Source organism: Apodemus sylvaticus, chromosome 14 (assembly GCF_947179515.1).
Source record: "Apodemus sylvaticus chromosome 14, mApoSyl1.1, whole genome shotgun sequence".
In the NCBI taxonomy this organism is placed as follows: Eukaryota; Metazoa; Chordata; class Mammalia; order Rodentia; family Muridae; genus Apodemus; species Apodemus sylvaticus.
The window spans coordinates 39,221,890-39,242,501 of record NC_067485.1 but is presented as its reverse complement, the minus strand read 5'-3'; the positions used below and the strand labels follow the sequence as shown (position 1 = coordinate 39,242,501).

The following is a 20,612-nucleotide window of genomic DNA, read 5'->3' as shown; positions in this document are numbered from 1 at the left end:
ACAGTATAAAGTATCTTGGGGTGACTCTTACCAAACATGCGAAAGATCTGTATGACAAGAACTTCAAGACTCTGAAGAAGGAAATGGAAGAAGACCTCAAAAAATGGGAAAACCTCCCATGCTCATGGATCGGTAGAATCAATATAGTTAAAATGGCCATTTTGCCTAAAGCACTATACAGATTCAATGCAATACCCATCAAAATCCCAACTCAATTCTTCACAGAGTTAGAAAGAGCAATTATCAAATTCATCTGGAACAACAAAAAACCCAGGATAGCTAAAACTATTCTCAGCAACAAAAGGAAATCTGGGGGAATCAGTATCCCTGACCTCAAGCAATACTACAGAGCAATAGTGTTAAAAACTGCATGGTATTGGTACAGTGACAGGCAGGAGGATCAATGGAACAGGATTGAAGATCCAGAAATGAACCCACACACCTATGGCCACTTGATCCTCGACAAAGAGGCTGAAAACATCCAATGGAAAAAAGATAGCCTTTTCAACAAATGGTGCTTGTTCAACTGGAGGTCAGCATGCAGAAGAATGCGAATTGATCCATCCTTGTCTCCTTGTACTAAGCTCAAATCCAAATGGATCAAGGACCTCCACATAAAGCCAGACACTCTGAAGCTAATAGAAAAGAAACTGGGGAAGACCCTTGAGGACATCGGTACAGGGAGAAAGTTTCTGAACAGAACACCAATAGCGTATGCTCTAAGAGCAAGAATTGACAAATGGGACCTCATAAGGTTACAGAGTTTCTGTAAGGCAAAGGACACCCTCAAGAGGACAGATCGGCAACCAACAAATTGGGAAAAGATCTTCACCAATCCTACATCAGATAGAGGGCTAATATCCAATATATATAAAGAACTCAAGAAGTTAGACTCCAGAAAACCGAACAACCCTATTAAAAAATGGGGTACAGAGTTAAACAAAGAATTCTCACCTGAAGAACTTCGGATGGCGGAGAAGCATCTTAAAAAATGCTCAACTTCATTAGTCATTAGGGAAATGCAAATCAAAACAACCCTAAGATTTCATCTTACACCAGTCAGAATGGCTAAGATTAAAAATTCAGGAGACAGCAGGTGTTGGAGAGGGTGCGGAGAAAGAGGAACACTCCTCCACTGCTGGTGGGGTTGCAAATTGGTACAAGCACTCTGGAAATCAGTCTGGCGGTTCCTCCGAAAACTGGGCACCTCACTTCCAGAAGATCCTGCTATACCACTCCTGGGCATATACCCAGAGGATTCCCCACCATGTAATAAGGATACATGCTCTACTATGTTCATAGCAGCCCTATTTATAATTGCCAGATGCTGGAAAGAACCCAGGTATCCCTCAACAGAAGAGTGGATACAAAAAACGTGGTATATCTACACAATGGAGTACTATTCAGCCATTAGAAACAATGAATTCATGAAATTCTTAGGCAAATGGATGGAGCTAGAGAACATCATACTAAGTGAGGTAACCCAGACTCAAAAGGTGAATCATGGTATGCACTCACTAATAAGTGGTTATTAACCTAGAAAACTGGAATACCCAAAACATAATCCACACATCAAATGAGATACGAGAAGAATGCAGGAGTGGTCCCTGGTTCTGGAAAGACTCAGTGAAACAGTATTTGGCAAAACCAGAACGGGGAACTGGGAAGGGGTGCAGGGAGGACAGGGGAAGAGAAGGGGGCTTACGGGACTTTCGGGGAGTGGGGGGGGGCTAGAAAAGGGGAAATCATTTGAAATGTAAATAAATTATATCGAATAAAAAAAAGAATGAAAAAAAAAGAGTTGTGTGTTTAAAAATTAACACTATCACAGGCAAGTGTCCACCACCACAAAGGGATATACTAAATTGATGGTAATGATAATAGATATATTTTAGACAGATAATAGGTAGAGATAGATGTCAGTGGTAGATGACAGATGATAGATAGATAGATAGATAGATAGATAGATAGATAGATAGATAGATAGATAGACAGATAGATGTTAGGTAGATAGAGATAGATAGATAGATAGATAGATAGATAGATAGATAGATAGAGAGAGAGAGAGATAGAGAGATAGAGAGATAGAGAGATGATAGATAGATAGATAGATGATACATAGATAGATGATATATAGACAGACATGTGATAGAGATATATAGAGATAGATGACAGACAGATATAAAAAAGAAGTGTGCTAATTATAATGAAATGAATTTTATGTAAATCCTGGTTAAGGAACCTAACTTTATTGACAGATTTTTTATATAAATAGGCTTTGTAATGAGATTTGGGCATTTGTAATGAGAATGATTTTATTTTTTTTTAAAGACCCATTATACACATACATGCTTTCAAAGGGTACAAAATTAAGAAACACTTCCAAGCAATGGACTGCCATGGACCATCTCCAAAGTGGACAGGGTAGATGTGCACTTAGCAATCTTTCCCAATTATTCGACATTTCAAAGATTTGATATGAAATTCAGTGTAGTAGATATCCACACGTAGGCAGTAGGAAAGGTTAAATATGGCCAAAAATTTATCATCTTTGTCATTTGATGTTATGGATGAAACATGTCCCCAGCTGGGAAATACTTCTGGTTTCTTTTCTGTAGGATAAACCTGAAAATCAAAATGATAGTTATCTTTTGATTATATTGTTAGTCTCCCTTTCTCCCTGCTTTTTATGTGCTCAGTCAATGAAATACATTCAAAAAATATGCTGTTTCTGTTAAGTTATGGGTTTTAACTTATCTAAGCCAAGAGACTCTCAAGCAGTTAGTTTTTTAGCATTTATGATCAAAAACACTTTGTGTGCATTTATTCTAATGTAATTAATCCCACAGAACTATGCCCTTTTGGAATCAAAGGAAATGTAGGAAATTTCTATTTGATTGTGGGACAATGGAGGAACTTACATCACTTTCTCACTCATTAAACTCTTACATATCCTTAAAAATGCATTTCACAGGGGTTGATGTGTACCATTATTCTTTTATATACTTCAACTAAATACATTCTCCATTCAGTTTATGTATGAAAATCTCACATGTGATGAGGATCAGATGCTAACTTAAAATGCAGAGTCAAGGGATGGCTGCAGTGAAATAACCTGGGCTCTTTTCATTCCACCCAGGAAAGGTGTCCTCTAAGGGTCCATGAGGCACAGCTGTGTTTTGTTCTGATTCCCAAAGTAAGAGGAAATGAGAAGTATTTTCCAAAAAGTTGGAGGCAGCAACATCATAGGACAGTACAACTGCCCTTTTAGTTTCCCATGCTGTGGTAAACCCCACCCATAAAATTATTTTTGTTGCTACGACATAACTGTAACTTTGATATTGAAATTGATAGTAATGTTAAATATCTGAGATGCAGAATATATGACCCCTGTGAAAAAGTCATTTTACATCCAAATGAATCATAACCCATAGGTTAAGAAACACAATTTAAGTAGATGATCGTTCACAAAACTAGATATCTATGTTTCACTATGGAAAGATGATGTATTTTAATTTTTTTCCCTCAAATTTACACAACCCACCTCATTTATGGATGAGAAAAACTACCAGGAAATTTCTCACCTTGGTGAGTACCAACTGAAGGTCACTCAGAAGGTCTCTGTTATTCTCTTCAATCACTTTGGCTTTTGAGAGGATAGTTTCAGGGACATCTTGCATAGCACTCAGTTCAGTCACTAGATGGTATAGAGGGCTGATCCAGGCACCCACAAAATTGATCAACATTTTTAAATATGTTTTTGTCTATGAAACACAATAGAACGATTAAAATAAAATTATTTCAGCACAGCAAGTTTGTTACATGTAATGTTCATATAAAAAAGCTTAACTAAAACTTTTTTTTACTATGTATATCCCACATGTTATATAGATGTTGCAAAGAATGGAACAGTAAAATTTTAAAAAATTAGTCTGTTGTCTACAAAATAAAACAATTTACCTTCCTTATAAATGAACATTTTCCCCCTGAGGTTAAGTAATTATGTTTTGTTCTCCTCAGCATTTCTAACAACTTCCTTCTCAGTGAGTTCTTTATTATTAGGCAATTTGTTTATCAGTTGGTAAAATAGGTCTTGGTGAGACTCAATAGGGGCCAATAATATTCAACTCAGGAAAGATAGATGCCACCAGCTAGGTGAAATTTGCTCAAATCATTTTCACTCAGGGATTCATACACACCAATAAATCATATTGTTCATTAACATACAGATTTATGATTTCTAGGTGAATTTAAGAAATTGGAACAAGGAAACAGTGAAAACAGCATGATACTCATTAATGTGTGTTCTCCTTCCCTCTACAGAACAGAGTATTTATCAGAATGTATTGGTGAAGAACTGTATCATATCATAAAATGGAACTGCTACGATATGCACACTTTCTTGCCATGAACTGGAGCATTGATACATCCTAAGGGACATAAAATAATATTTCATAGAACTATTCTGCTCATCTGGTTCTTAGTTCTGACATAGAGAATCATAAAGACACGAAGGAAGGGGGAAATAAAATAGAACCAGAACATATTTGAAAACCAAGAATGGGGGTGCGTAGTGTTAAGTAACGTAGGCTGCCACCATACAGAACCCATTAGCAACATAGAATAATATGGAAACATTGTCATCACTTATGAAGAAATGAGTATATAACCATAGATAGCCAATTTACTTCAAAGCATCTAAAAAAAATAGTAAGTTAAATTTCAGTGGCAAGTCATTCCAAAAATGCCAGTCTCTATATGATGTATCTGTGCATCTGCTATAGTTATTGGGTATTTAGTTATACTTATCAACAATATAATTTGATCATTTTTATACTTTACATCCATTTTTCTGCATGCATGATTATTGTATCTATTATAATGCCTGTCATAACTGACAGTACTACAAACACAGTAGATTGCCACTGGTGTTTTGTAGAAAACCTATGAAAGACACTCACGCTGATATTTATGTATTCAGGTCCAATATTTGGGGGGTTTGTGATAGTAGAGTGGCAGTAAGTTCTGGCTCTGAGAATAAGCTGATTCTGCTTAACCAGTTGTGCATTCTGAAAAAAAAAATTTTTGAGATCAGAAATTGGATAAATTATGTCATGACCAGAATATTAATGAATTTTGATAGTTTTAAAAACAGGTACTCAGGGATTAGGAAAGTGACCATGACTGAACTCAGAATTTATTTATTATATCTGCAACTAATTTGGTTTTCCACTAGCTTTTGAATGTTTAACTTCTTCCTCTCTTATACTCCTGTGTTCTCATCTTTATTAAAAATTACTGTGGAAACTGTACAGATGGGTACAGGCAGGAAATCAGGGAACACAGGATTGGCAGAGCAGCTGGGACAGGGTCCTTCTGGGCTCCATCTGAACCCAGGAGTTGGGCTGAGCCACAGTACTCTGTGCCAGGGGAGAGCTGATCACCCAGTGGTGCTGAGACAGGCTTGCAGGCCCACAGGACAGATAACACATCAGCCAGAGTCAGCAGGACCAACTAATACCAGACAAAGCCAGATGGCAAAAGTCAAAGGTAGGAATGTTACTAACAAAAATTAAAGCAACATGGCACAATCCAAACCAAATTCTCCCACAAAAAATTCTTGGTACCCCAACACACTGAAAAGCAAGATTTGAATTTAAAATCACAGCTCATGATACTGATAGAGTGCTTCAAGAAGGACATAAATAACTCCCTTAAAGAAATAGATGAAAACACAGGCAAACAGGAAGAAGCCCTTAGAGAATTACAGGAAATCACAAACAAACAGGTGAAGGAATTGAACAAAACCACCCAGGATCTAAAAATGGAGATAGAAACAATACAGAAATCACAAAGGAAGAGAACTCTGGACATAGAAAACTTAGGAAAGAAGACAGGAGTCATGGATCCAAGCATCAACAACAGAATACAAGAGATAGAAGAGAGAATCTCAGGTGCAGAAGATACCATAGGAAGCATTGACACAATGGTCAAAGAAAATGCAAAATGCAAAATGCTCCTAACTCAAAACATCCAGGTAATCCAGGACAAAATGAGAAAACAAAACCTAAGGATTATAGGTATATAAGAGAGTGAAGATTTCCAACTTAAAGGGTCAGTAAATGTCTTCAACAAAATTATAGAAAAAAAAATCCCTAACCTAAAGAAAGAGATGCCCATGAACATACAAGAAGCCTACGGAACTCCAAATAGATTGGAGCAGAAAAGAAATTTTCCCTGTCACTTAATAGTTAAAATGCCAAATGTACTAAACAAAGAAAGAATATTAAAAGCAATAAGGTGAAATCTCAGGGTTGTTTTGATTTGCATTTCCCTAATGACTAATGATTTTGAACATTTCTTAAGGTGCTCCTCAGCCATTCGAAGTTCTTCATGTGAAAATTCTTTGTTGAACTCTGTACCCCATTTTTAATAGGGTTACTTGGCTCTCTGGGGTCTAACTTCTTGAGTTCTTTGTATATATTGGATATTAGCCCTCTGTCAGATGTAGGGTTGGTGAAGATCCTTTCCCAATTTGTTGGTTGCTGTTTTGTCTGCTTGACAGTGTCCTTTGCCGTACAGAAACTTTGTAATTATGTGAGGTCTCATTTGTCAATTCTTGATCTTAGAGCATAAGCTATTTGTGTTCTATTCTGGAACTTTTCCCCTGTGCCTATGTCTTCAAGGGTCTTCCCCATTTTCTTTTCTATTAGTTTCAGTGTGTCTGGTTTTATGTGGAGGTCCTTGATCCATTTGGAGTTGAGCTTAGTACAAAGAGATAAGAATAGATCAATTCACATTCTTCTGCAAGCTGACCTCCAGTTGAACCAGTACCATTTATTGAAAAGGCTATCTTTTTTTCCACTGGATGGTTTCAGCTCCTTTGTCAAAGATTAAGTGACCATAGGTGTATGGGTTCATTTCTGGGTCTTCAATCCTATTCCATTGATCTACCTGCCTGTCACTGTACCAATACCATGCAGTTTTTTTTTTTAACACTATTGCTTTGTAGTACTTCTTGAGGTCCGGTATACCGATTCCCATGGAAGTTCTTTTACTGTTGAGAATAGTTTTAGCTATCCTGGGCTTTTTGTTATTCCAGATAAATTTGAGAATTGCTCTTTCTAGCTCTATGAAGAACTGAGATGGGATTTTGATGGGGATTACATTGAATCTGTAGATTGCTTTTGGTAAGATGGCTATTTTTACTATATTAATCCTGCCAATCCATGAGCATGGAAGATTTTTCCATTTCTAAACCAGTTAGAATGGCTAAGATTAAGAACGCAGGAGACAGTAGGTGTTGGAGAGGATGTGGAGAAAGAGGAACACTCCTCCACCTTTGGTGAGAATGCAAGTTGGTACAACCACTCTGGAAATCAGTCTGGCTGTTCCTCAGAAAACTGGTCTTAACACTTCCAGAGGACCCTACAATACCACTCCTGGGCATATACCCAGAGGTTTCCCCGGCATGCACTGATGACACATTCTCCACTATGTTCATAGCAGCCCTATTTATAATAGCCAGAAGCTGGAAAGAACCCAGATGTCCCTCAGTGGAGAAATGGATACAGAAAATATGGTATATTTACACAATGGAATACTACTCAGCAATTAAAAACAATGAATTCATGAAATTCTTAGGCAAATGTTTGGATCTTGGAAATATCATCCTAAGTGAGGTAACCCAGTCACAAAAGAACACACGTGGAATACAGTCACTGATAAGTGGATATTAGCTCAGAAACTCTGAATACCCAAGACACAATTCACATATCAAATGATTCCAAAGAAGAAGGAAGGAGACGTCCTGGATCCTGAAAAGGCTTGTTCCAGCATTGTAGGGGAATACCAGGACAGAGAAGTAGGAGGGTGTTGATAGAAGAATGGGCATAGGGAAGAGGGCTTAGGGAACTTATAGGGAGGGGGGAAACGGGAAAGGGAAAATCATTTGGAATGTAAACATAGAATATAGAAAATAAAATTTAAAAAAGCAATAAGGCAAAAAGATCAAGTAACATATAAAGGCATGTTATCAGAATTACACCAGAGTTCATGGCAGACACTAAGAAAGTCAGAAGATCCTGGGCAGATGTCATACAGACTCTAAAGGAACACAAATGTTAACCCAGGCTACTATACAGCAAGACTCTGAATTTCCATGGATGGAGAAACCAAAGTATTCCATGACAATAATGAATTTTCACAATATCTTTCCACAAATACAGCCCTTCAAAGGATAATGAATGGAAAAACACCAACGAAAGAAGGTAAACTACACACTAGAAAAAGCAAGTAATTAATTTTCTTTTAACAAACCAAAAAGACAAGAGCCACACTAACATAACTCCACATCTAATAACAAAAATAACAGGAAGCAACAACCACTTCTCCTTAATATCTCTTAGTATCAATGGACTGAATTCTCTCATAGATACTATGACTAGACATAGTACTAACAGACTAGATACATAAGCAGGACCCAACATTTTGTTGCATACAAGAGACTCACCTCAGGCTCAAAGACAAACACTACCTCAGAGTAAAAGACTGGAAAACAATTTTCCAAGCAAATGGTCCCCAGAAAAATCAAGGTGGAGTAGCCATTCTAATAGAGAATAAAATCAACTTTTAACCTGAAGTAATCAAAAAAGATAAGGACACTTGATACTCTACAAAGAAAAAGTCTACCAAGATGAACTCTCGATTCTGAACATATATGCTCCAAATACAAGGGCACCCACATTCATAAAAGAAACTTTACTAAAGCTCAAAGCACACATTGTACCTCATACAATAATAGAGGGAGAGTTCAACACTCTACTCTGATCAATGGACAGATCAGGAAAACACAAACTAAACAGAGAAATGGTAAAAAAATCAGAAGTTATGAACTATATCGATTTAACCAATATCTATAGAACATTTCATCCTAAAACAAAATAATATTCCTTCTCAGTACCTCATGTACCTTCTCCAAAATTGATACTACGTCACAAAACAGACCTCAGCAGATATATGAAGATTGAAAGAATTCCATGCATCTTATCAGATCACCACAGACTAAGGGTGGTCATCAATAAGAACAAGAACAAGAGAAAGCCCACATAAACATGGAAATTGAACAATGCTCTACTCAATGATACCTTGGTCAAGGAAGAAATAAAGTAAGAAATTAAAGACTTTTAAGAATTATTGAAAATGAAGGCACAACATACCCAAACTTACAGGACACAATGAAAGCATGCTAAGAGGAAAACTCATAGCTTTGAGCAGACACTGGAAAGAGCATCCACTAATAGCTTGGCAACACAGGTAAAGGATCTAGAACAAAAAGAAGCAAATGCACCCAAGAGGAGTAGAGTGCAAGAAATAATCAAATTCAGCGCTGAAATCAACCAAGTAAAAACAAAAAGAACTATACAAAGAATCAACTAAACAAGATGCTGGTTCTTTGAAAAATCTAACTAAATAAACACTTAACCAAACTAACCAGAGGGCACAGAAACTGTATTCAAATCAGCAAAATCATAAATAAAAAGGAGACATAAGAACAGATACTAAGGAAATCCAAAAATCATCATATCCTACTGCAAAAGCCTATAATCAACAAAACTAGAAAATCTAGATGAAATGTACAATTTTCTAGACAGATACCAGGTACCAAAGTTAAATCAGGATCAGATAAATCATCTAAACAATCTCATAACCCCTAAAGAAATAGAAGCAGTCATTAATAGCCTCCCAACCAAAAAAGACCAGAACCAGATGTGTTTAATGCAGAGTTCTATCAGACCTTCAAAGAAGACCTAATATCAATACTCTTCAAACTATTCCACAAAATAGGAACAGAAGGCACACTACCCAATTCATGCTATGAATCCACAATTACTCTAAACCACACAAAAGCCCAACAAAGAGAACTTTAGACCAATTTTTTCTTATGAATATCTGTGAAAAATTACTCAATAAAATTCTTGCCAGCCAAATTCAAGAACACATCAAAAGGATCATTCACCATGATCAAGTTGGCTTCATCCCAGGGATGCGGGGATGTTTCAATATATGGAAATCCATCAATTTAATCCACGATATAAACAAACTCAAAGAAAAAAAAAACTGTGCGATTATTTCATTAGATCCAGAGAAAGCATTTGATAAAATTCACTACCTCTTTATGATTGAAAGTCTTAGAAAGATCAGGAATTCAAGGCCCATACCTAAACATAGTAAAGGCAATACACAGCAAACTAGTAGCCAACATCAAACTAAATGGAGAGAAACTTAGAGGAATCCCACTGAAATCAGGAAGTAGAGAAGGCTGTCCACTCTTTCCCTACCTATTCAATATAGTACTCAAAGACCTAGCCAGAGCAATTAGACAGCAAAAGGAGGTCTAAGTGATTCACATTGGAAAGGAAGAATAAGTCAAAGTATTACTATTTGCAGATGACATAATAGTATAATTAAGTGACCCCCAAATTCTACAAGAAACCTCCTAAACCTGATAAACAACTTCAGCAAAGTAGCTGGATATAAAATTTACTCAAACACATCAGTAGCCTTCCTCTCCTCAAAGGATAAAGAGGCTGAGAAAGAAATTAGAGAAATGATGCCCTTCACAATAGTCACAAATAATATAAAATACCTTGGTGTGACTCTAGTCAAGCAAGTAAAAGATCTGTATGACAAGAACTTCAAGTCTCTGAAGAAAGAAATTGAGGATCTTAGAACAAGGAAAGATCTCCCATGCTCATGGATTGGCAGGGTTAATATAGTAAAAAATGGTCATCTTGCCTAAAGCAATCTAGAGACTCAATACAATCCCCATCAAAATTCCAACTCCATATGTCATAGAGTTAAAAAAGAGCAATTTCCAAATTTAACAAAAAACCCAGAATAGCAAAAGCTATACTTAACAATTAAATAACCTCTGGAGAAATCACCATACCTAACCTCAAGCTCTACTACAGCGCAATAGTGACAAAAATTGCATAGTATTGGTACAATGACAGGCAGGTAGATCAATGGAATAGAATTAAAGACCCAGAATTAAGCCCACATACCCTGTGGTCATTTGATATTTGACAAAGGAGCTAAAAACATCCAGTGGAAAAAAGGCAGCATTTTCAACAAATGGTGCTGGTTCAACTGGAGGTCAGCATGCAAAAGATGCAAATTGATCCATTCTTATCTCCCTGTACAAATCTCAAGTCCAAGTGGATCAAGGACTTCCACATAAAACCAGATACACTGAATCTAATAGAAGAGAAAGTGGGAAAGAACCTGGAGCACATGGGCACAGAGGAAAATTTCCTGGATAGAATACCAATAGCTTATGCTCTAAGATCATGAATTGACAAATGGAACCTCATAAAATTGCAAAAATATTGCATAAAAAGGCGAAGGATACTGTCAATAGGACAAAGCTGCAACCAACAGATTGGAAAACGATCTTTACTAATTCTACATCTTATAAAGGGCTAATATTCAATATATACAAAGAACTCAAGAAGTTAAACTTCAGAGAACAAAATAAACTTATTTAGAAAATGGGATACAGAGCTAAACAAAGAATTCCCAACTGAAGTACTCTGGATGGCTGATAGACACCTAAAGAAATGTTCAACATAATCATCAGAGAAATGCAAATCAAAACAACCCCGAGATTCCTCCCCACACCAGTGATAATGGCCAAGATCAAAAACTGAGGAGACAGTAAACGCTGGAGAGGATGTGGAATAGAGGAACACTCCTCAATTGCTGGCGGGATTGCAAGCTGGTAAAATTACTCTGGAAATCAGTTTGGCAGTTCCTCAGAATATTGGTCATAGCACTACCTGAGGACACAGCTATACCACTCCTGATCATATACCCGGAAAATGCTCCAACATGTAATAAGGAACATGCTCCAATATGTTCATAGCAGCCTTATTTATAATAGCCAGAAGTTGGAGACAACCCAGATGTCCCTCAGCAAAGGAATGGATACAGAATTTGTGGTACATTTACACAAAGAAGTACTACTTAGTTATTAAAAACAATGACTTCATGAAATTCACATGCAAATGGATGGAGCTAGAAAATATCATTCTGAGTGAGGTAACCCAGTCACAAAAGAACTCACATGGTATGCAGTTGCTGATAAGTGTATATTAGCCCAAAGGGTTAGAATAACCAAGATACAACTCACAGACCACATGAAATTCAGGAAGCTAAAGTGTGAACACTTTGATCCTTATTGGAAGGTAGATCAAAATACCCATGACTCACAGCCAACCAATAGAATGAGCACAGGGTGCCCAATGGAGCAGCTAGATAAGGAGCCAAGGAGCTGAAGAGGCTTGCAGCCCTACCGGAGGAACAATAAGATGTACCAATCAGTACTCACAGAGCTCCAAGGGACTAAACCACCATCTAGAGTATACATGGAGGGACCCATAGCTCCAACTACATATGCAGCAGAAGATGGCCATTTTAAACATCAATGAGAGGAGAGGCCATTGGTCCTGTGAAGGTTCTATGACCCAGAATAGAGGAATGCAAACAGTAAAGTAGGGGAGAGGGTTGGTGAGCAGTGGGAGGGGTGGGATAGGCTGTTTTTGGAGGGTTAATGAGGAAAAGAGGTACCATTTGAAATGCAAATAAAGCAAATATATAATAAAAATAAAATAAAAATTGCTATATGTAAGGCAGACACTGAAAAGAGTGAATTTATTAAGAAACAAGTAAAAACCATTACACACATGTATTAATCTTACTATTTTGTCAAGGGTAGTGATATTTACTTACTCAGACACTTAACAATTGTAACACTAAATACATATATCCATGTCCTTTATAATAATTTTACGATGAAATTGTATACATTGTGATAAAATAACTCACAACATAGACTATTTTACAATAATCTCTATGTAAACTCTAATTTATCAAAATAAAAATATTATTAATGACATGTATTAGTTATTGCTTGTTCAATAAAATATTAAATTTATTAAAATATATACTTTTGAATACCTTATTTATTTCAAATAACCAGCTAATTCTTAAAAGATAATCAATTATTGTGAAGGTTAAGAAGTGGAAAAACTGTCATTTAAGAACACAAATTATAAATACTGTATAATGCCTTCTTATCTAAATTGAAATCATTGACATGAGACTCCTTCTGAGAAACAGCTGGAAGAAAGGAAGGTACTTACAAAGGCTGCAAAATGTCTGGAAGAGAATTCATTGTGGAGCTGAATCATTTAAGGGAAGAAAAATAGCATCTAGTCAATATTAAATCAACAAGGAGACATATTTATTGCAAACAGAGACACATTTTCTTGATGTCTCTCTTATTGAAGGTTTGCCTATTTCTATAACTTCATTTTTAATTCCTGATTTTAAGAAATAATATGCAGGAATCTACAAGAAAGGATCAGATATGCTTCTAATCCTACCCTGATATTGGACAAACTCTATCAGTGAATTTTTTAAACCACAATTCCTGGTATTTTGGGGTTTCTTATTTTAGCTCTCCTCTCTCTTATCTCACTCCCCCTTCCTCTTTTCCTTCTTTATTCTGTCTTTCTTACCCCTTTCATTCTTTCTTCCTTTTTTCTTTCTTACCATATTACATGCTTCAGTTTATCTCTGTTACAAATAAGTACTTCACTGTAATACACATCTTCTACAGAGTATACCTGCAGTGTTCTAAAAGAACATAGCAAATGGAAATTCATAATCCTGAATGCAACAAAGGGAAATAAGCATTTTTCCCCAGGCACATTTTTAAATGCTTATGTCACAGATGTTTTAAAGTAAAATAGAGAAAATATAGAAATACCATTACATTTTATAAAACTGATGACACTGTTCAATTGACCCTGGCCCTGTTTCACGAGTTGTGGCATTCTTTACCTATGAAAGTATATTGTTCGATATCTGTGTTATGATTTTTAGTGTTTTGGGTTCTAGTGAAGTTTAAACATTATTATGGAGGCTGAAATACTTACAAATTCTTGGTGCATTTGCTCAGTAAGTTTAAGGATGTTTTTAGCTAACAGGTTGGCATTGGTAAATGTTTCTTCTACAAAGTATTCCATGCAGCCTTCCTCTTCTGTGTCACATGCAGAAATTGATGCAGTTTTCTCCCACAGAAGCAACTTTGAAACCACCAGCAGTAGGAATGTGCCTGCAACATAGAAACAAGTGTCACTTAGGGACTAGATATTAATCTGAATTTTCCAAGACCTAACTGAGTCAGGAAAATTTTATCTGGTCATTTTTTCTTTTTCTATCTTTCTTTTCCTTCCTTCCTTCCTTCCTTCCTTCCTTCCTTCCTTCCTTCCTTCCTTCCTTCCTTCCTTCCTTCCTTCCTTCCTTCCTTCTTTCCTTCCTTCCTTCCTTCCTTCCTTCCTTCCTTCCTTCCTTCCTTCCTTCCTTCCTTCCTTCCTTCCTTCCTTCCTTTCTTTCTTTCTTTTTTTCTTTCTTTCTTTCTTTCTTTCTTTCTTTCTTTCTTTCTTTCTTTCTTTCTTTCTTTCTTTCTTTCTGAATGACTTGGTATTGAATATCTGGAATGGCAGAATGTGATGATCTAGGCAAGTAATTTTATATTTCTTTTTAATAGTTAGAGAAGTAGGTGATTTACCATTTTTGGTATTGTTTCAGAAGTGGTTCTGAATATTGTGAACATCAGGAACTAAAATTAATTCTAAGCTAGTATTTTAAGTCATTTTTAGATGGCTTAGTTTCTTTGGCATTTGAGCTCATTTTCAGTTACGTCTGATGTCAATGGATTCGACACTGATGGGACACAGATAACAGTTGAGTTTGCTTCTTCTACCTCTTTTTCAATTAGTAAACAGATGATGATCATGAAGATCATGAGAATACAGAATATGAGAATACAGAAGTTCATGAGAATGTTCTCCTGAAAAATGATGTCACTTTAAAAATTGCTGACTTATGATGAAACCAGAGTTCATTTTTTATCAAAAATGGCAGATCATTTTCCTTAAAGTTGATCTGCATAGTAATTCTGTGAACCAAGGTTCATATAATTTTAATCTGAATATATTCATGATGAAAAAGTCTTCCATGATGAAAAAAATCCCAATGGCTTATTATTGGTTGATGTAGAAGTCAAAACACCAACATGTGTACTTTGTCCCTCACATTGTCATAGAGAGAATATTCCAAATATATCTGGCAGAAAACATAGCCACAATTCTGAGACTCAGTTCTATCAGAGTTCATGGGCATTACTGATAAAGCATAAATTTTGTCACTATAACATTACAGTAGAAGCTTTAGTACATTGACTTTGTCTACTGTTTTCTTTCTAAAATACTTTTTAAAAGTTGTGACAATGATCAAGATTAGCCTCAACCTCCGAATAGCTACTCATTAGTCACCATAACAGGAGCCTTATACTTAAGGCAAATAAAAAATCATAGATTAAGGGGAAAATGAATATAAGAGGTGGAGATCAAGAATGTTTGCTGCAAGAAAATGGACTTCATGTGATTATTCAAAACAAAGTGGTTAGCACTAAAATCATAGCACGATAAGCAACATTAAATGGATTAAGGAGTTTCTTTATATTTTTCTATAAATGTAACAGCATTGATATTTTTTAAAAGTCTTAAGCTTGAATTGGACCAAGGGAATGGGTTTGTGAGGAACTGGGTGTGTGATACCACTCAATATTCATCCATAAAATTTCAAAAAAATTAGAAACATAAAAATGTCTTCCAATTTAATTTAAAATATTTTTGTTATTGTATCCTTTTAAATAGAAAATATCACCTGCAAAATACTGCACCTTCACAGCGCCCCATTGTCATTCCTGTTTGTGATGTCATTTGGTTTGTGGTAAACAGGAAAACACTAAGACAAATTTTGTCATCTTTGTCTATGTTAGGCTTCAGAACATAAAGATTCTTCAGATTTATTCCAGTGGGAAAACTCATATCCAATACTCACAATTAAAATTCTGTTTCTTCTGCCTTGAGATGACAAGAATTGGACACCTTGAGATTATAGCCTCCGTTGTTCCAACTTCCAATCTCCAAAACATTGTTCTTTTGAGTTTTATTACCTCTTTTGGATGGTGCCCTATACATTGGAAGCTACTTAATGATTCCCTTCAATTCTATTCATTGAATAACTTTCCTTTTTCTCTCATTTTAATAGAAAATACAACACAGACTCTCTTTGAACACTGCAACATGTCTCAAGTTAAAGGAGGATGAGAACTACTAATCCAATTGTCTTTTGTGCTCTTGTGTAGTTTCTTTCATGAAAAGTAATTTTAAAAAGTATTGGAGAGTCTATGCTGAGTTCTTCTCTTGGTAATCTATGAAAAATATCCTTTTACACCTAATACAATATCAAAGATTCCAAACAAAAACTTCTGTGAAAACTAAATCAAAGAACCACTGAACTGGATACTTTAACTTAGAGAGGATCAGGTGGCAGTTTACTTACCAAAGTGAGCTTGAATCAATGGCAGCTCCATCTTTGAGGGCTCCCTAATCGGATGAGTTCTGATCTGGATATATGCTTCACTGGTTTCCTACATTCAGTTAGTTTCCTGCTCCTATATATTCTAGCAGATAATCCCAAGGGCATGTACAGCCATGCAACAGCAGGAAGTCACATACAGAATCATGAACTATATCTTTCTATCTTCAGGGAATGTTAACCGTTTTATTACAGCATACTTATCCGTGTCTGGATGATTTCTTTTTGCTTCTTCCTACACATTGATTCTTGTCAAAATTACCTTCAAAATCTCTGAAGCCATCTTAGCTGTCTAATGACAGAATGTTATATCAGACCAGAAAGAAATGGCTTTTCATAATTGCTTCACCTTCTTTATACTCTAGATTTTTTCTATCATCTGTCTCATGTTGATGAACAGATAGGGATTCATTTTTGAATATTTGAACACCATGCCATAGAATCTGTAAATTTTCCACAGTGTTATCATGAATTTCTGCTAGTAATCACTGACTACTGTGAAGAGTATTTCTCTAAGAATGAACTGGCAAGTATAATAATTTACATGCTTAATTTAGATATTTGAAAGACATTTTGAACTATATCAAATATATTCCACAGAGAAACTTCTTTAATTCCTCTCTAGAACCTAAAACCACTCAAAAACATTGAGTTTGATTTAATGTAATGATTAATTCCTTGTTATAGGTCTTAATCATATCAGAAGTTTGTTAATTGCACTGAAACCACTATTGTGCCACTATTACACTAGTGAGTGTTGTTTTATATACTTACTGCTAATACTAGCATGTGGACCGTAATATCACTGTTGAAAATTCCCCAAAAGCAAACTCTTCTATATTTTGCATTTTGTTTTTTGTTTTGTTTTTGCTTTTTATAAGGTTATTTTATTTGTTTATATTTCAAATATCCCTCTTCCAGGTTTTGCTTCTGCAAGCCCCCTATCTCCTCTCCAATCCCCCTGTTTCTATGGGGGTGTTCCCCACACCCATTCACCCACTCCAAACTCACTCCCTAGAATCCCCCTATGGTGGAGTATTGAGCCTTCACAGGGCCAAGAGATGGAAGGAAAATACACTTTTTAAATGTAAAAACAAGATATTTTAAGGATTTTTAAAAACTGTATTTGGAGCCGGGCGGTGGTGGCGCACGCCTGTAATCCCAGCACTTGGGAGGCAGGCAGATTTCTGAGTTCAAGGCCAGCCTGGTCTACAGAGTGAGTTTCAGGACAGCCAGGGCTATAGAGAGAAACCCTGTCTTGAAAAATCCAAAAAAAAAAAAAAAAAAAAAAACCATTCCCCTCCCAGTGATGCCCAACAAGGCAATCCTCTGCTACATATCTAGCTGTAGCCATCAGTCCCCCATTGATTCTCTTTGGTTGGTGGTTAAGTCACTGGGAGCTTTCCAGGATCTGGTTGGTTGATATTGTTGTTCTTCCTGTGGGGTTACAAACCCCTTAAGCTCCTTTGGTCCTTGCTCTAACTTCTCCATTGGGGTCCCTGCATTCATTCCAATGGTTGACTGTGAGCATCCCCATCTGTATTGGTCAGAATCTGGCAGAGACTCTCAGGGGAAAACTATAACAGGTTACTGTCAACAAGCACTTGTTGACATCAGCCATAGTGTCTTCGTTTGGTGTTTGAAGATGGGAATGGATCCATAGGTGGAGCAGTCTCTGGATGGCCTTCCTTTAGTTTATGCTCCAGTCACTCTTCTTTAGATAGGAAGAATTTTGAGTTAAATTTTTTGAGATGGGTGTGTGGCCCCATTCCTCAACCAGAGGATGTGCCTATCCACTGGATATGGCCTCTACAGGTTTTATCTCTCCTGTGTTGGATATTTTAGCTAATGTCATCTCCATTGGGTCCTGGGAACTTCTTGTTTCTCTAGTAAATGGGACATTCTAGTGAACACTATGAGTTCCCTATCTTCCACTGCTACATACCTCATTTCAATTTTCTCACCCTCTCAACTCCCCCCCCCACTTCTCTTACACCTGATACTGCCCCATGTCATTCTCCCCCTTCTCATTCCATACCAGATCCCTCCCTTTCTCTACTTCCCATAATTATTTTGTTTCCCCTTGTAAGTAGAACTGAAGAATCCATACTTTGGTGTTTCTTCTTGTTGAGCTTCATATGGTCTGTGAATTGTATTGTGGGTATTCCAAGTTTTTAGGCTAATAACCACTTATCAGTGAGTACATACCATGTGTGTGCTTTTGTAATTGGGTTACCTCACTCAGGATGGTATTTTCTATTTCCATCACTTTGCCTAAGAATTTCACAAAGTCATTGTTTCTAATAGCTGAGTAGTATTCCATTGTGTAAATGTACCCTATTTTCTGTATCCATTCCTCTGTTGAGGGACATCTGGGTTCTTTCCAGCTTCTGGCTATTATAAATATAGCTTCTATCAATCTAGTGGAGCACGTGTCCTTGTTATATGTGGGAGCATCTTCTGGATATATGCCCAGGAGTGGTATAACTGGGTCCTCAGGTAGTACTATGTCTAATTTTCTGAGGAACTCCTAGACTGATTCCCAGAGTGGTTGTAGATGCTTGTAATGCGACCAGCAGTGGAGGAGTTCTTTGTTCTCCACACCCTAGCTACCACAGGCTGTTACCTTAGTTTTTGATCTTAGCCATTCTGACTGGTGTGAGGTGGAGTCTCAGGGTTATTTTGATTTGTATTTCCTTCATGACTAAGGATGCTGGCCATTTATTTAGTTGAGTCTCAGCCATTCAAAATTCTTCAGTTGAGAATTTGTTGTTTAGCTCTGTACACTATTTCTAATAGGATTATTTGATTCTCTGGAGTCTATGTTCTTGAGTTCTTGAGGGATGTTAGCCCTCTATTTGATGTAGGGTTAGTAATGATCTTTTTCCAATTTACACTTTGCTGATTTTTTTCCTATTGACAGTGTGCTTTGCCTTAGAGAAGTTTTTCTATTTTATTAAATCTCATTTGTTAATAGTTGTTCACAGAGCATGAACCATTGGTGCTCAGGAAATTTTCTCCTGTGCAGATATCCCCACTTTCTCTTCTACTGGATTCAGTGTATCTGGTTTTATGTGGAGGACCTTGATTCACTTGGATGTGAGCAAGGAGATAAGAATCAGTTAAGGGGGAACAAAATTCCCACAGAAGGAGTCACAAAGACAAAGTATGGAACAGAGTCTGAGGGAAGGACTATCCAGAGACTACCCTACCTAGTGATCCATTCCATATACAGTTACAAAACCCAGAATTATTATTGATGCCCACACGGACTTGCTGACCAGAGCTGGATATAGCTGTCACCTATGAGGTTCTGCTAGTGCATGACAAATATAGAGTGGGACACACTCAGCCAGCCATTGAACTGAGCACAGGTTCTCCGATGGGGGAGCTAGAGAGAGGATACAAAGAGCTAAAGGGGTTTTCAGTGCCATAGGAGGAATAACAATATGAGCCACCCAGTACTCTCAGAGCTCCCAGGGGGAAAAAACATCAACCAGAGAGTGCACATGGAGTAACCCATGGTTCCCAACACATAGGCAGTAGAGGATGGCCTTGTTAGACATCAAAGGGAGGAGATGCCCTTGGTCCTGGAAAGGCTCGATGCCACAGTGTAGGGAAATGCTGGGACAGATTGATTGTGGAAAAGGGGGATGGGAGACGGGTTACAAGACTTTGGGGGGACCAGGAAAGGGGTCAACATTTGAAATGTAACTGAAGAATATATCTAATAAAAAAGTAAAAAAAAATAATGGATCAGTCCTCATTCTTCTACAAGCCTACCAACACTTAAGCCAACACCATTTGTTGAATATGCATCTTTTCTCCACTGGATGGTCTTGGTTTCTTTGTCAAAGATCAGATGACCATAGGTGTGTGGGTTTAATTCTGGATCTTTAATTCTATTTCATTGATCTAGTTGTCTGTCTCTGTACCAATACCATGTGGTTTTTATCACCATTGCTTTATGTTAGAGCTTAAGGTCAGGAATGGTAATCACCCCCAGAAGTTCTCGCATTGTTGAGACTATATCTTGTTATTCTGGTTGTTTTCATGTTCTAAATGAATTTTAAATTGCTCTATCTCTGTGAAAAATT

At 36.8% G+C, this 20,612-nt stretch overlaps 1 protein-coding gene across 1 annotated transcript; it reads right to left on the bottom strand.

Annotated features, from left to right (window-relative positions):
- Positions 1–2,436: 2,436 nt before the first annotated feature.
- On the bottom strand, positions 2,437–16,510 carry LOC127665120 (prolactin-8A9-like). The gene is made up of 6 exons (XM_052157530.1): positions 16,480–16,510; positions 14,004–14,182; positions 13,206–13,244; positions 4,962–5,069; positions 3,585–3,764; positions 2,437–2,625 (listed from the first exon to the last, which is right to left on the bottom strand). The coding sequence occupies exons 1-6, from the start codon at positions 16,508–16,510 to the stop codon at positions 2,437–2,439; spliced, it is 726 nt and encodes a 241-aa protein (XP_052013490.1).
- Positions 16,511–20,612: the final 4,102 nt, after the last annotated feature.